At 36.8% G+C, this 14,148-nt stretch overlaps 1 protein-coding gene across 2 annotated transcripts in view; it reads right to left on the bottom strand.

Annotated features, from left to right (window-relative positions):
- The window catches only part of LOC106078928 (uncharacterized), a 50,192-nt gene extending 37,081 nt beyond the window's left edge, over window positions 1-13,111 (bottom strand). For both annotated transcript variants that reach the window (XM_056017498.1, XM_056017497.1), the window contains exons 1-6: window positions 12,955-13,111; window positions 10,923-10,972; window positions 9,823-9,932; window positions 7,116-7,204; window positions 2,125-2,283; window positions 642-788 (exon numbers count right to left, since the gene is read on the bottom strand). In XM_056017498.1, coding sequence (XP_055873473.1) covers window positions 642-788; window positions 2,125-2,283; window positions 7,116-7,204; window positions 9,823-9,932; window positions 10,923-10,972; window positions 12,955-13,019 — 620 coding nt within the window. In that variant the 5' untranslated portion in view covers window positions 13,020-13,111. The remainder of the gene's footprint in view (window positions 1-641; window positions 789-2,124; window positions 2,284-7,115; window positions 7,205-9,822; window positions 9,933-10,922; window positions 10,973-12,954) is intronic.
- Between the last annotated feature and the right edge of the window lie 1,037 nt (window positions 13,112-14,148).

Below are 14,148 nucleotides of genomic sequence, written 5' to 3'. Positions count from 1 at the left end.
CTCTTTTATTTCTGCAAGTCGGACTAGAGTTACCCCACGTTTAGGTAGGGATGCGAACAGTAAGTGAAAATTAAGAGTTTGTATTAGAAAATAAATTCGTCTTTGCATTTTATTCATTCTTTACTATGTACAGAAATTACTCTACGAGCCTTGCGTGTAGCGAAGTCATACAGTACGTCATAAAAATTATATTTCCTATATAGATCTCGCTCAATAGCCAGAATGATCAAATGTTTCAATTTGTCTTCGAGAATTGTTGACCTCAAGTAATTCTTCATTAGTTTTAGGCGTGAGAAGCTTCTTTCACCAGAACTACAATTACGGGTATTGTATAATGTCTTTTTGTTATCGCACGTAGGATTGTCATTTTGAATGTCATCCCAGTGTCATTTTATTGTCATTATTTCAGGAAATTTTTATGAGTTTTCAAAAGATTTTAATAATTTCCGGAGAGTTCTAGGACTTTTTGTATATTTAGTGATTACATGAGATACGAATATGTATGTATGTTTGTGTACGTGGATGTGTGCTGTTCTGTTTAGGTGTGCGTGTGAGCGAGTATACGAGTCTGTATACGCGTTTGTGTAATAATGAGTGTCTGTGTGTGTTTGTGTGTTGCGAGTGTGTGTGTTTGGACTCACGCGTTAAGCTGGAGCTCCAGTGTCGAGTCCTTCATGTACTTGACCGAGTCGTAGGTAATTTGAAAAGTGTAAGGGAAAGAACTCATGAAACAAACCTGGATCAAGTTAACTCCCTCGTTTGTAAAGATCTGAACAGATGGCGTCCTCCTAGTGACAGAAATGACAGTATGACATTAATTAAGAGTGTTATAGTGTCATTGGGATATGAACTGTGGTGTGGCACCAGACCGCTAATCCAAACTACACTTATCACAATACCTCTAGTCACTCCTTTTTGGAACCTAGGTCTTTGGGCGTATAGCTGATCTCATAAACGGCTTTAACGATTTTCCTAGAAATGTAACAGCTGATGTATATTGCTAAGAAAATAATTACTAGCTCGTTGGCCACACGGGAAGATTCTAGTTTGACCGTTATAATTATAAAAGTAAAAATTAAATAAAATAAATTTGGCTGGAGACTATATCTAGGTCTGGAGCCATCATGACGTAGTCAGCTGTATTACCTTAATTCACTATAGAGGTGACGTGCCAATGTACTCAAATGAAGCAAAGTGCCAACATTGCGAGGTACTTAAAGAGCTGAGATGCTAATATAATGATGTACCCAAATAAAACAAAGTACTTAATGCAGAAGCCTGTAAACTATGTCCGAATTAGTTCTGTCGTCATAAAACAAATTACTTAATGTAGAAGCCTGTAAACTATGTCCGAATTAGTTCTGTCGTCATAAAACAAATTACTTAATGTAGAAGCCTGTAAACTATGTCCGAATTAGTTCTGTCGTCATAAAACAAATTACTTAATGTAGAAGCCTGTAAACTATGTCCGAATTAGTTCTGTCGTCATAAAACAAATTACTTAATGTAGAAGCCTGTAAACTATGTCCGAATTAGTTCTGTCGTCATAAAACAAATTACTTAATGTAGAAGCCTGTAAACTATGTCCGAATTAGTTCTGTCGTCATAAAACAAATTACTTAATGTAGAAGCCTGTAAACTATGTCCGAATTAGTTCTGTCGTCATAAAACAAATTACTTAATGTAGAAGCCTGTAAACTATGTCCGAATTAGTTCTGTCGTCATAAAACAAATTACTTAATGTAGAAGCCTGTAAACTATGTCCGAATTAGTTCTGTCGTCATAAAACAAATTACTTAATGTAGAAGCCTGTAAACTATGTCCGAATTAGTTCTTTCGTCATAAAACAAATTACTTAATGCAGAAGCCTGTAAACTATGTCCGAATTAGTTCTGTCGTCATAAAACAAATTACTTAATGTAGAAGCCTGTAAACTATGTCCGAATTAGTTCTGTCGTCATAGTAGGCCTGAACACAGACCTGTGACGTAGCAACCTGTGGTCGGTGGAGACCAAAAGCTTATTGCCACGTCATAGGTCAGTATACTACTGGTCTCTGCTGACCACTGGTAGTCACATGACCGGTCAGTGTTCTTACGATTGGCTTCAGTCCGAATATACCTACGTCAACGTAGCAGCATAGTAGACCTTGACCCAAGCTTCAACCGGTATGACCTGAATGACGTCCAGAGAGATCTCGCTGTCCAAGAGCAGCAAGGTCACGATGAACTCAGTGTTGCTGTGGAGCTTGTAAACACCGCACGGACCCTGATCCTGAAACGAGCTAACACAACAAAATATCACTGACTTTAGTCTATAATAATATATAACCCAAAGCCCTAACTGACTGACTGATTCACACATTGTCATTTCTCTCTCGTGGAGTACATGCAAAAGTATAAAAAAAAAATACTTTTTATTACTTATTGTGTAACTTGAAAAACTAAGCACCTTTCACGATTGAAACGGCAGTTCCCCTTTCAGACCTTGCGATCTTCAGGGAAGTGATGTAAAGGTCATCTGTTTCTGTGGCCTACAGTTAACGAGCGAGTAATGTAGCCAGCACAACGAACAACCAATTTTACTTTTCCCCAAGTAATGTCAGGTACCCATTCGAGCTGGGTGGACTCAGAGACGCCCCAAAGCTCCCTAAAATAAAAAATTCTAGTTTTTTTTTACAAGGATTCGAACTCTGGCCCCTCGGTTCGGACGCTAAGCGCTTTACCACTCAGCCACCGCATCTCCAGAGATGTACCGAGACAGTATCAGACAGACAAGAGAGCTGAGTCGTTATTTCTTTTGTTCTAAATAAGGAAATGCTTGTTTTTCAAGAAAGTAAAAAAAAAACTATTGTTTTAATTTATAAAACCGACACTATTACAAACGTATCCTCACTATAAGCGCTTTGCTCTGTATTGATTTTCATAACAAAAGACATGAAGAGACATAACTATTACTATCCGCCGCACAAACTGCAGCCTCAAAATGACTGTGGCAAAATATCGCTGCTGTCAAATAACACAATGCCTCATTGGGTGTGTGTGTGTGTGGTACCAAATCGAACTGATACGAGGCAACGAAGGTCCTCGTCTGCTCTGCGAATGTATACGTATATGTTGCCATAAGTGTGTTATAAAAAGAAAATAAGACATCATATTACAGTACTGTTAATCTTAAAAAAAAAGTGTATGATGTGTGGATGTGTTTAGACTCTTAGAGCAGTGGTGACCAGACTACGGCCAGTATGCCATTCCATTCAGAGACGGGTTGTTCTCCAATCACTAGTAAACTTGTTACCTATCCTTCTGTATGGAGGGCTCGGTTCTATTTTAGGTGTTGCGGCCTATGACAAGCGTTTTTGGAATTTAGATGCCCGTCAGCAGGGCCGGACGTTGATAATTGGAGGCCCTATGCGTGGTGAATTCGGTGACCACAATTGAAATAGAAAAAAAAAAAAAAGAACATAAAAACAACAAGATTACAAAGAGAGTTTGTGTTACACAAACTCAGAGGCGGCCCCCGTCGAAGTCGGATCCCTGTCGGATCTGCATATTCGCAAATAATATTCAAGAAGTGATTTAATTTTGATGTAAAATGTTTTACATGTTTCGGATGTTCCTTCAGAGTTGAAGATAATTACTTCCTAGTCCAAACCTCCCGCAGGACGACGGGGGATGGGAGCGGGCAGGGTTTGAACCCTGGACCATCCATAAATCTGAACGACAGTCTAGCGCGAAAACCGCACGACCAGGCAGCCATCCGATGGTCAAAAGTAATAATGTTTCAAAGATTCATTTGCCGTAAATTTAAATTTAAATTAAATAAAAAAATAGTAGATTAGTTTTAGTATATTAAAACATTACAATATTGATCAAAACGTTTGGAAATGAAAATCTACACTTTTTTTTTTTACACTTTAAGTTTAGAAATTGAAATTCTACATCTTAATCTAGTCTATTTTAGTCTAAACTAGATCTACAAATTCTAGATATAGACTCTAAAATAATTTTGATTAGAATATAAATCCAGATCTAGAAATACTGTAATAAAAATCTAGATCTAGTTTAAAAAATCTAGATTAGATCTAAATCAAGATATCATTCCTTTTTTAAACGCGAGTCACATAACGAGGCTTAATAAACATTACTATACCGAGTTCTTTTTTCATTTCATTTGAAGAATTAATTCCATATAACGTCAGAGGAAAAAAAAAACACTACGTCACACGGCCTAGCTAGACTAAAAATCGTCTTCATCGATACGAGCCATTTATCGAGTGTTCATTGACTTTGGTGCACCGAGTGCGTTCTTTAAGCATTTTTTTTAAAGAATTCATTCCATATGACGTCAAAGGAAAAAAAAAACCACTACGTCACACGGCCTAGCTAGAATAAAAATCGCCTTCATCATTACGAGCCATTTATCGAGTGTTCATAGACATTGGTGCACCGAGTGCGTTCTTTTAGCATTTCTTTTAAACAATTCATTCCATATGACGTCAAAGGAAAAAAAACACTACGTCACACGGCTTAGTTAGACTAAAATATGTTTTTATTAATACAAGCAATTTTTCGAGGGTTAATAGACATTGGTGCACCGAGTGCGTTCTTTTAACATTACATTTAAAGAGTCCATTCATATGACGTCAAAGAAAAAAAATTCCATAACCTCACAATAGGCTAGTACCGGTACCATAAAAAAAATGTCTATTTACACGAGATATTTAACGAGGGTTCATAGACATTGGTGCACTGAGTTCTAATAGAATTTATTTAAAAAGGATCAAAGCCGCATTGTTTTTGCGTTTTGTCTGTCAGTCGGTCTGTCCGTCATCTTAATATAAAAGAAAAACAACTAATAGTTATTAAAAATTGATTAACCTTTATTCTACGTTTCAAAACATCGCAATAATTTTTAGGTATGAACACAATTGAAAAGTTTATATAATAGATTGTTCCGGATGTTTGTATAAATAGTAAAAGAAAAAGAGAATTTCAGATAAATGAAATACCGTTAATTAAATTTTTTGGGTGGTCTCGTATAAAAATTAGATGTACTACACCCATGTGGAGAGATTTTCATACCTTACTTTGGTGTTTGGATTCTGTTTTCCTTAAAAATCGGAACATAATATTAACGATAATTAGATTTTGTAATGTTTTAGGTAGAAAGTTAAATGTACTGTAAGAGAGTAGTGAGTTAAAATATTTTTCATAAAAATCCGTAAAAACATTATTTCGTAAATGAGAAGATTATTTGTTTATTAATTAGAAGAGGGAGTTCAAACAATTATTTGGCGTTAGTAGATTTTTAAATAAATTCGGAAATTTCTGGCGACGATTTATAAGAAACAAACTCCGGAACTTTCTTAATCGATTACAAAACTTCTATGTTATGTTTTAGCAAAAAAAATTAAATGTCTAAAAAGTAATTTTCAGTAATCAATTCTAGTAAATTACTTTTTTTTAAAGCCCTGAACAACCTATTGTCGATATTTTTAAAATTTGTTTAAAGATGAAAATACGGAACAATTTGATATTGATAACCAAATTATAGTGACGCATTGTCAAATAATATAAGTATAATATTAGTAAATTATGCGATTTCAAACAATCATTAGGCATAATTCATGTTTTATAAAACAATATCCGGAACATTTTTACACTTAATGAAATATAAGTCAGTATAGAGATTTTGATTTAGCATTAATATGCTATTTACATAAAAAACGGAACAACATATTATTGATAATGTGTTTTTGCAACGTTTAAGCATGGAAATTGAATATAATATAAATTAGAAGAGCAAACAAACATTTGTTGGGGTTGATTAGTTTTGCACAAAAAAATCCGGAACAATCAATTTTTAGATACTTAAAACTATTGAGATGTTACGGGAGGAACATTAAAGTGTAAATCAGATTTTCAATAGCTTTTAGAGTTCTAGTTTTTTTTAATCTAATCGTGACGGACAGACCGACCAACAGACAAAACGCACAAAAATAATCTTCTTTTATTCGGATGGGGGCACTAAAGAAAAAATAAATAAAATCTGATTTTTTAAAAAAGTTTAAGGAATTGGTTTAGCACCTGGTCATGTAGCGACGTTACGCTACTGCACGAAAATCGCTGCATAAAAAGTCCATTAAAAAAAATGTGCGTGATATTTACATACAAAATGCATTATTAGCCTTTATAAACAAACAGAAATGTTTTCTTTTAATTTTAGCAGCTATTTGACCAGAAAAAACATCGTTAACTATTATTTATATTTGTTGTAAACATTTTCTGTACATTTTAAAAATATATTTGACTTAGTGATACTGAAAATACACAAAAATTGTCCATCTTTGTTAGTATATTGTAACATTGCCTCCCTTACATTTACGTAATTGTTTTAGAATTGGTGTATTTTTATGAAAAAATCGCTTGCATAATTAATTTTATAAATTAAACGGTTTGCTTTTAGAAAACCAAAAGTAGCCGTTGCACCTAAACTTTTCAAGCCGCATTTAATGATGAAATAATATTTTTCATATCTCTTCTAGTTTTCGAGATCTGAGTGTGACAGACGGACAGACGGACAGACGGACATTTTGCACAAACCTAATAGCGGCTTTTTCTTCTTACGGGGGCCGCTAATAAAATTAAGAAATTTCTTTCTCTGAAAAATGTTCGAGGCCCAGTCTACGGCACGCGGGCTATGTTCAACCCTTAGGCTGTGCTTTCTGACACGTCCCCTCTTAGCTCTCGGAGCTGGGGACTCTCATATAAAATATGCGACACTGTTTCGACGCTCTCTCCACAGTGACGGCATCGTGAGTCATAGTTCTGACGGAACCGGGCAAAGTATGCCCCAACAGGACAGTGTTCCGTCCTACACTAGGCAATTATTGCTTGGTCTGACCTTGACAACCGTCACCACGGATCGTCGCAATCTGGGTGACGCATTTGCCGCCAGACACCACGGGCCCTGTCGGATTCCTCCCAGGACTTTAACCACAGCCCCCCCCCGGTCTGTCGTAGGCCCTAGGCGGCTGCCGGGTTAGCCTATGCCTAAGGCCGGCCCTGCCGTCAGGTTGTAATAGGTTGTAATTGATCCTTGGCTTAGACTTACATGTCGTTGATAGGAAACTCAAACTTGAGAACGTCACGCGCTGGTATCATCAGAGCACGAGAAGCAGAGCCATTGTAGCTGTAGTACACCTGGGAGTACAACAGAGTATGAATAAGGGAAGCAACCTAAGTGAATAAGGGAAGCAACCTAAGTGAATAAGGGAAGCAACCTAAGTGAATAAGGGAAGCAACCTGAGTGAATAAGGGAAGCAACCTAAGTGAATAAGGGAAGCAACCTAAGTTTAGCTAACGTATACTTATGAATTTTTTATTATTATTAAAAAAACAAAACAACAGAGCAATAACCAATTTTACATCACATATTTATTTGATAAATCGAATTCATTTAACTTCCTAAAAGAACATAAACGAAAGACAGGTAATAGTACTATCACATAATATATTTTGACAGGTTAACATCTGGAAGCCCATGCCTTTCGGCCAACTTAGGCAGGTTTATTCAACTGAGATTTGGAAAATCTGTCGGATTAGTAAGATTCCTTTGAACCTGTATAACTGTATCCAATGTCGCGGAACAGACGCCTCACCAATAACGTGGTAACTGAGTGATGTCCAGGAACATTGTTCGCATTCATTAGCCCAGCTTTAAGTATATAGTGTTGGACAGAACATTAGAACAATGAAATTTCACGCTGATCTGTCAGCACACGCACCAAAAAAAAAAAATAATAATTTAGCATTGTATTTCCCGGGATTTCTTTGGCTTCTAGGCTTGCATGAAAACCGGAGCCGGCTGCCTTCGAAAGAATCCCTGGTTCATCGTTTGTCATGTGAGGACATGTATAATACATGTGTTCGTACATGTGTCTACAACAGGGAACAATAGCCATGATATCTACAGCCGGAAAATAGGACAACCAAGTGAACTACGAAAAATTTCTGAGGTAGAATGTTACCTGTCGTGAGAGACCATGAAATTTGTTTTCTTTGTTTTTGGCGATGTAAAACCTTTTTAAACTACTGACAAAAATGTTAATAATTCAAAAAAAGTTCCATTAGGAAGTTTAACCGTAATGAATCATAGACTCTATTTTCAACTAACTACTTCTCTTAAAGTACACTGATCTCTTTGCCCCCTATGTCCTGTTTGAGGATTCCACAATGTATGTGAATATTACTGGTTGGTATCGCACTGTTTCCGTAGTGCGGTTCCAGCTCCTGGTCACGACATTTTCTCACTTTGCGCACCAAAGTGGAGTTTCTTGAAATTCCCATTATCTGAACTCCATGAATCATGGTAGAAACGTTGGTTCAGATATTGGACACTGATGGCGGCACCTCGTAGTCTCAGTTCATTTCCAGTTTTAAGGACTCGGATACATTTCCACTGAGCGCGCTGCGCGTGGACTACGGAGGAAGCCCGATGGGGACCACTCTCGTTTTGCTTTGTTCACCCATCCCCTTTCCACAAGACGGACGTTTCCACCAATAAGCCACGCCGAGACCATGGAATCCTGACTTCTCTTGGGGGAAAATAGGTCAGATTAGACCAAAAACATTTGTTTTCATTCATGTATATATGGAATCATGCATTAAACAAGGTCACCTTAGCTCATTATCAATTAACATATGTGCAAGTAACGAATTAATAGATGTAATTATGTCGAAGATGCCTAGTGAATTAAACAGAAAAATTGAGTTTTTGGCACATCGGCACAAATTAGGCCATGTCGTGCCCGTAATCCTTCAAGGATCACTCTCTCTTTAAGTTATAAAAGTAAAGTTTTGTTCCCTTTTCAGACCTTGCAGCCTATACTGCAGTTGATGTAAATGTCATCTGTTTCTATGCCCACGGTTAACAAGGGTGTCATATAGCCAGCACAACGACCAGCACAACGACCAACCACCTTTATTTCCCCCATATAATATCAGAAGCTCATTAGAGTTGTGTCCGAAAATTCCCGAAAATAAAAATCACAGTCTTCAAAATCCAAGCGCTTTACCACTCAGACATCGCGCCCACCTGTTGGGGTATTAGATAATCATTTTCCTCATTTCATACAGAGCAGAAAGTACACATTTACCATATCAATATTTATAAACACGCAAACATTTAAGCAAGCCCGGGTATCTGAACAAATGCATATGAAATAAGAATGTGAATCAAAATAAATCTAAACTCTCGATAGCATACCGTGAATGAAATAATAATGATCATGCTTGCATTACGAAATTAAGCACAATTACGATACTTTTTCAAAATACATGTTTCTAGATCTAAAGTTTTAGAAAACCAAAGTAGGCAAATTATTGTCGGGGGAGATAACCACTAAAATACGCATGATGCTTGTTTTAACAAAGTTGTAGCGCTTGAGTAGAATAATAGTTGAAAGTTATCAATGACCTCAACTTCTCAGCATATAAATTCTTTCAAAATACATGTTACTTGATCTTAATCTTTAGAAAACCATAAGCATACAAATTATTGTCAGGGAAGATAACCACTAAAAATGCGTATAATGCTTGAATAAGCTGAGTTGTAGCGCTTGAGTACAATAATAATCGAATGTACTTTTCTGCTCTTAAAGGGCATATAAGTTCTTTCAAATACACGTTTCTAGATCTTAAGCATTAGAAAACCAAAACAAATTATTGTCAGGGGAGATAACCACAAAAAATGCGCATGATGCTTGTTTTAACTGAGTTGTAGCGCTTGAGTACAATAATGGTTGAAAGAAATCAATTACCTCCACTTTTCTGTTCTTTAGAGCGTACAAGAAACTGATTATCTTTGGCTCAAAGTGAATCATACGAGGAAGTGCGAAGATGTACATCTTTCCCGTGGTACAAGACACATCTGGAAATTGGCCAATATGAATAAATTCCGAATCAAGAAAACGGGAAACATGAGAAGCAACACATTGTTTGCACAAACATTGTTTTCTTGCGTGGATCTAGTCATTCTTTTAGGCTATGTTTAACCGAGACCACTCAGAATAGAAGGCCCCAACATTGACCTGTGACGTGGCAACGAGCTGTTGGTCTAAACTGCCCACGGGTTATGACGTCGAAGTTCAGTGTTCAGGCCTTCTAAAACGATTGGTCTCGGTTTAACTCAGCGTTTAAACATATTACGCCATTTTTGTAGATTTGAAACTCTCTTGAACAGTAAGATATTTTTCACCACGATATATGATATTCCCTTGCCTACGCTACATGGTGTATTTTTCTGTCTTAATTTTTTTTTTCTATTTTATTTGGGGCCCTCCCATTGCACTTCACATGGGGCCTCCAATTACAAAAAGCCGGCCCTGGTTTCTTTATAGATTCATCCGAATATATTCACACTAACGTCGATCTCTATAAGAAATAAAGATAATAAAGTTTCTTGTTTATCGTTTAGTATGTAATAAGGAATGGAAGCCTACTACAAGCTCTACATAAGGATGTAGGATATTTACGACAATGCTTTAGACTAGCCTTAGACTTTAAAGTGTGCAAGATGTCTTCTTTTAAATCACAATGCTCAACGTGTTGCTTTTAAATAGAATATTATAAAATCTTAAAACAGTTTACTGGCATTCATGCAGACCTTTCGGTGGATTTACCGGTCCTGGATTTACCGGTACTATTGGGTACCGGCCCACCCTGCCATTGCCCGAATGCCCATATAGCCAATCCGCCCCTGACAGAGAGGACGAAGAAGATGTAATCAAAACCCTTTTAAAGTTATAGTCCTGTAGACCGTAGATTTATATCAATGCATCCAATACGTTTGTTTTGCCTCGTTATTTCGGCAACACATTCATAGCTAACGTCAAACGAAAAATGAATTTACGAAACCTACCCAGAATTCCTTGCATACAAATCAGCAGAACTGAACGAATCAAAATTTTGCTGGAAGAGAAAAACGAAACAAGTAAAATACATAAAAAAATACTTTCAAGAAAAGAGACGATTCATCCATTAAAGAGACCATTCCTCCATTCAAGAGACCAATCCTCCATTATCAAGTTGACAGCTGTTTTGTAAGGGCGAATAGTTTCCTCCTAATAACTAATGAATGATAGATTTTAAAACAGTTTCTATCCCACCCCATGTCCTCCTAATAAAAAAACAAAACAAAACTGATTAAGCAAATGTAATATAGAGTCGTACATTAATCATAAACGCCCCAAATTTTGCATGTAGTTTTGTTTCATAATAACTTTAAGAGAAAAAAAAAACATAGATATATGCATAAAAAAAACCTAGAGTCTATAAATGTAGAGAAATTCTAGACTATATGTTGGATTCAAATTAAATATGATTACTAGCAAAATATTTTTAAAAATCCTTTTTTCTTTAAATACAAAAAAAGCTTATCTAAAGAGGAACCTTGCACTTAAAGTTATTTCTACCAATAATAAACAAGATATTTCCCTTATTCGATATCATACAAAGAATTAATTATCAATAATTGATTGACTAATAATTTGCTTAAAACGTATTTATTCATGTTCTGGTAGGTTCAATAATTAATTATTTAAAGTTTCCACTTGATCGGGAAATGCGAGAGGGAGAGATTGTGTTGACAATTATTTAAGGGGACTAAACCCAACACATTTAGCCATATCTGTGACTTCTGAAGTATTTATTTCCATCGTTGCTTTTAAACAAAATAATGAATTACCAGCAATTACTTGTCTAATTGGTTACTTAATCATTCATGTGTTATTTATGTCAATAAATAATTGTGCAAAGTTACAACTTGACCCTAGAGTGAGTGTGGAACATATAACGTGTACACACTTTTTACCAGACAGATAGACCGACAGACAGATATGATATATAAGTTTGTAAAAACAAAAAGAAATATAACATCTAGTAATGACAAATACTGAAATACATATTATGTTTTAATTATGCAAACAAATAATCATTACAGGCGTCAGACAGATATGGTTAATCTACACTCTGGTTCTGTCGTATTGTAAGACATGACTCACTTTTAAAAGTCATCCTTCAAGATACAGTGGAGGGAGCACGAAGAAAGGGACGTCCAAAGAAAAGCTGGATGGATAACAGAAAAGAAAGGACCGGCCTCTCTCTTGAAATCCTGCTAAGAACATCTGCTGACCGAGAAAAGAGGGATTTAGTCACGTGAACTGTCACAGCGCCCCCTAGATGTAATATTTCTTTTAGTTTTTTACAAAGCTTATATCAACTCTGTCCGTCTATCTGTCTGCCTGGATACGCATAGATCTGTGTAAATCTAAATCATCTTGTATCTGGATATGCCTAGATCTGTGTAAATCTAAACCATCAATATCCAGATGTGCCTAGATCTGTGTAAATCTAAACCATCAATATCCAGATGTGCCTAGATCTGTGTAAATCTAAATCATCAATATCCAGATGTGCCTATATCTTTGTAAATCTAAATGATCATAATCCAGATGTGCCTAGATCTGTGTAAATCTAAACCATCAATATCCAGATGTGCCTAGATCTGTGTAAATCTAAACCATCAATATCCAGATGTGCCTAGATCTATGTAAATCTAAATAATCTTGTATCTGGATATGCCTAGGCAAACGTCAATCTAAATCATCTAGCTATCTGGAAACGCCTACAGCCTTAGTTCTTTTCTTCTTATCTTATATAATACAGACGTTACTTATAAAAATAAAAGATGAAAAAGTCGTATGCGTCATCAAGAGCGAGTAGGCATGTTTTTTATCTAGTTGTCAACAGATCTAGATCTAGATCAATCTATTTCTAGACTAGACAAGATGTAATTAAATAATTTCTGGATATGTGAGTGTATATTTTTCCTGATCATTTCATATTTTAATTATTTAAACCATTTGTCATAATTTGTTGACTCAATTTCTGACCTGAATTTTTGAAAGCTACATCTCATCTCTGTTGAGTTTTCCCCCTTTGGATTGCCAGCACTCATGCTCTACCCGATTGCAATTAAGAACAGAATCAGCTGAGATAAGATTACGGTGGTGACCAAAGAAAACGCCATGTTGATCAATACAGAAACTGCAGAACACACCTTGTTCAAGACCTGTGCAGCACCAGCGTGCAAACGCTAAATGGTGTGTAGAAACATATTTTGCAATTGTATCTTTTACGTAATGTTATTTGGTCTTTCAAAGGCCTAGAACTCGACTCTAGAATCAGACTGACGAGCTTCCTGGTCAAGGCTACATTATTATATGCTTGCGAGCCATGGACGCTGACTGCTGAACTAGAGAGGAGGATCCTAGCAATGGAATTGAGATACTACAGAAAGATCTTAGGTATCACATAAAAAGACCGCGCGCCACAAACGAAGAGATTGGAGACAGGATTAGAACAGCGATTGGACCCCTCGCTGACCTGCTAACTACTGACAAAAAAACTGAAACTCTATGTCCATATTACTAGGTCTTTGGGGCTCGCAAAGACCTTCCTTCAGGGAACAGTGCCAGGTGAAAGAAGGAGAGGCGGACAGAGAAAGCGAGGGGAAAACAACACAAAAGAATGGCAGGACAGCCATTGAAAAAGATTATATCCAAGGCAAAAGACAGGAATGGAGAAAGACGGTCGACAGATCTTGTGTGGTGCCCCAACGGTCCAACACACTAGGGGATAGGTGAAGGTGAATGTGATATGTCTTTATGAATTTGGAGTTGAAGGAAGTCTCTGAATCTAAACGTCTCATTCACTTCGAGTCGTAGAAAAAGAGGGGATGGGGAGAACAAGTAGTCTTCCGTGTATATATAATTGCCTACGTCGCCCAACCATGCCGGACACCACGCACACACGCCAACTCTCTGACCCTCCTCCCGACCCCACCCCGCCCGCACCCTCGCCTTTTTCGCTCTCCAGGCATGCGCACACAGTTGTCTGCCCAAACCCACCCCATTTTGACAACTGTCTTTCAGGAAGTGTTCACTCGTCACTAAATAGTGGCCAATGCTACGCCGCGGGTCGACTAGTTCCATTATATTTTTGTTTTATTCCTTTTGAACTTTCATTCAGAAATAAGATTATTACGTCATAGCCCAGACCTCCTGGAAACTGTAGGAGGGGGGGGG

This window comes from Biomphalaria glabrata, chromosome 18 (assembly GCF_947242115.1).
Source record: "Biomphalaria glabrata chromosome 18, xgBioGlab47.1, whole genome shotgun sequence".
In the NCBI taxonomy this organism is placed as follows: Eukaryota; Metazoa; Mollusca; class Gastropoda; family Planorbidae; genus Biomphalaria; species Biomphalaria glabrata.
The sequence above is the reverse complement of the archived record's forward strand: the minus strand, read 5'-3'. Positions and strand labels throughout refer to the sequence as shown.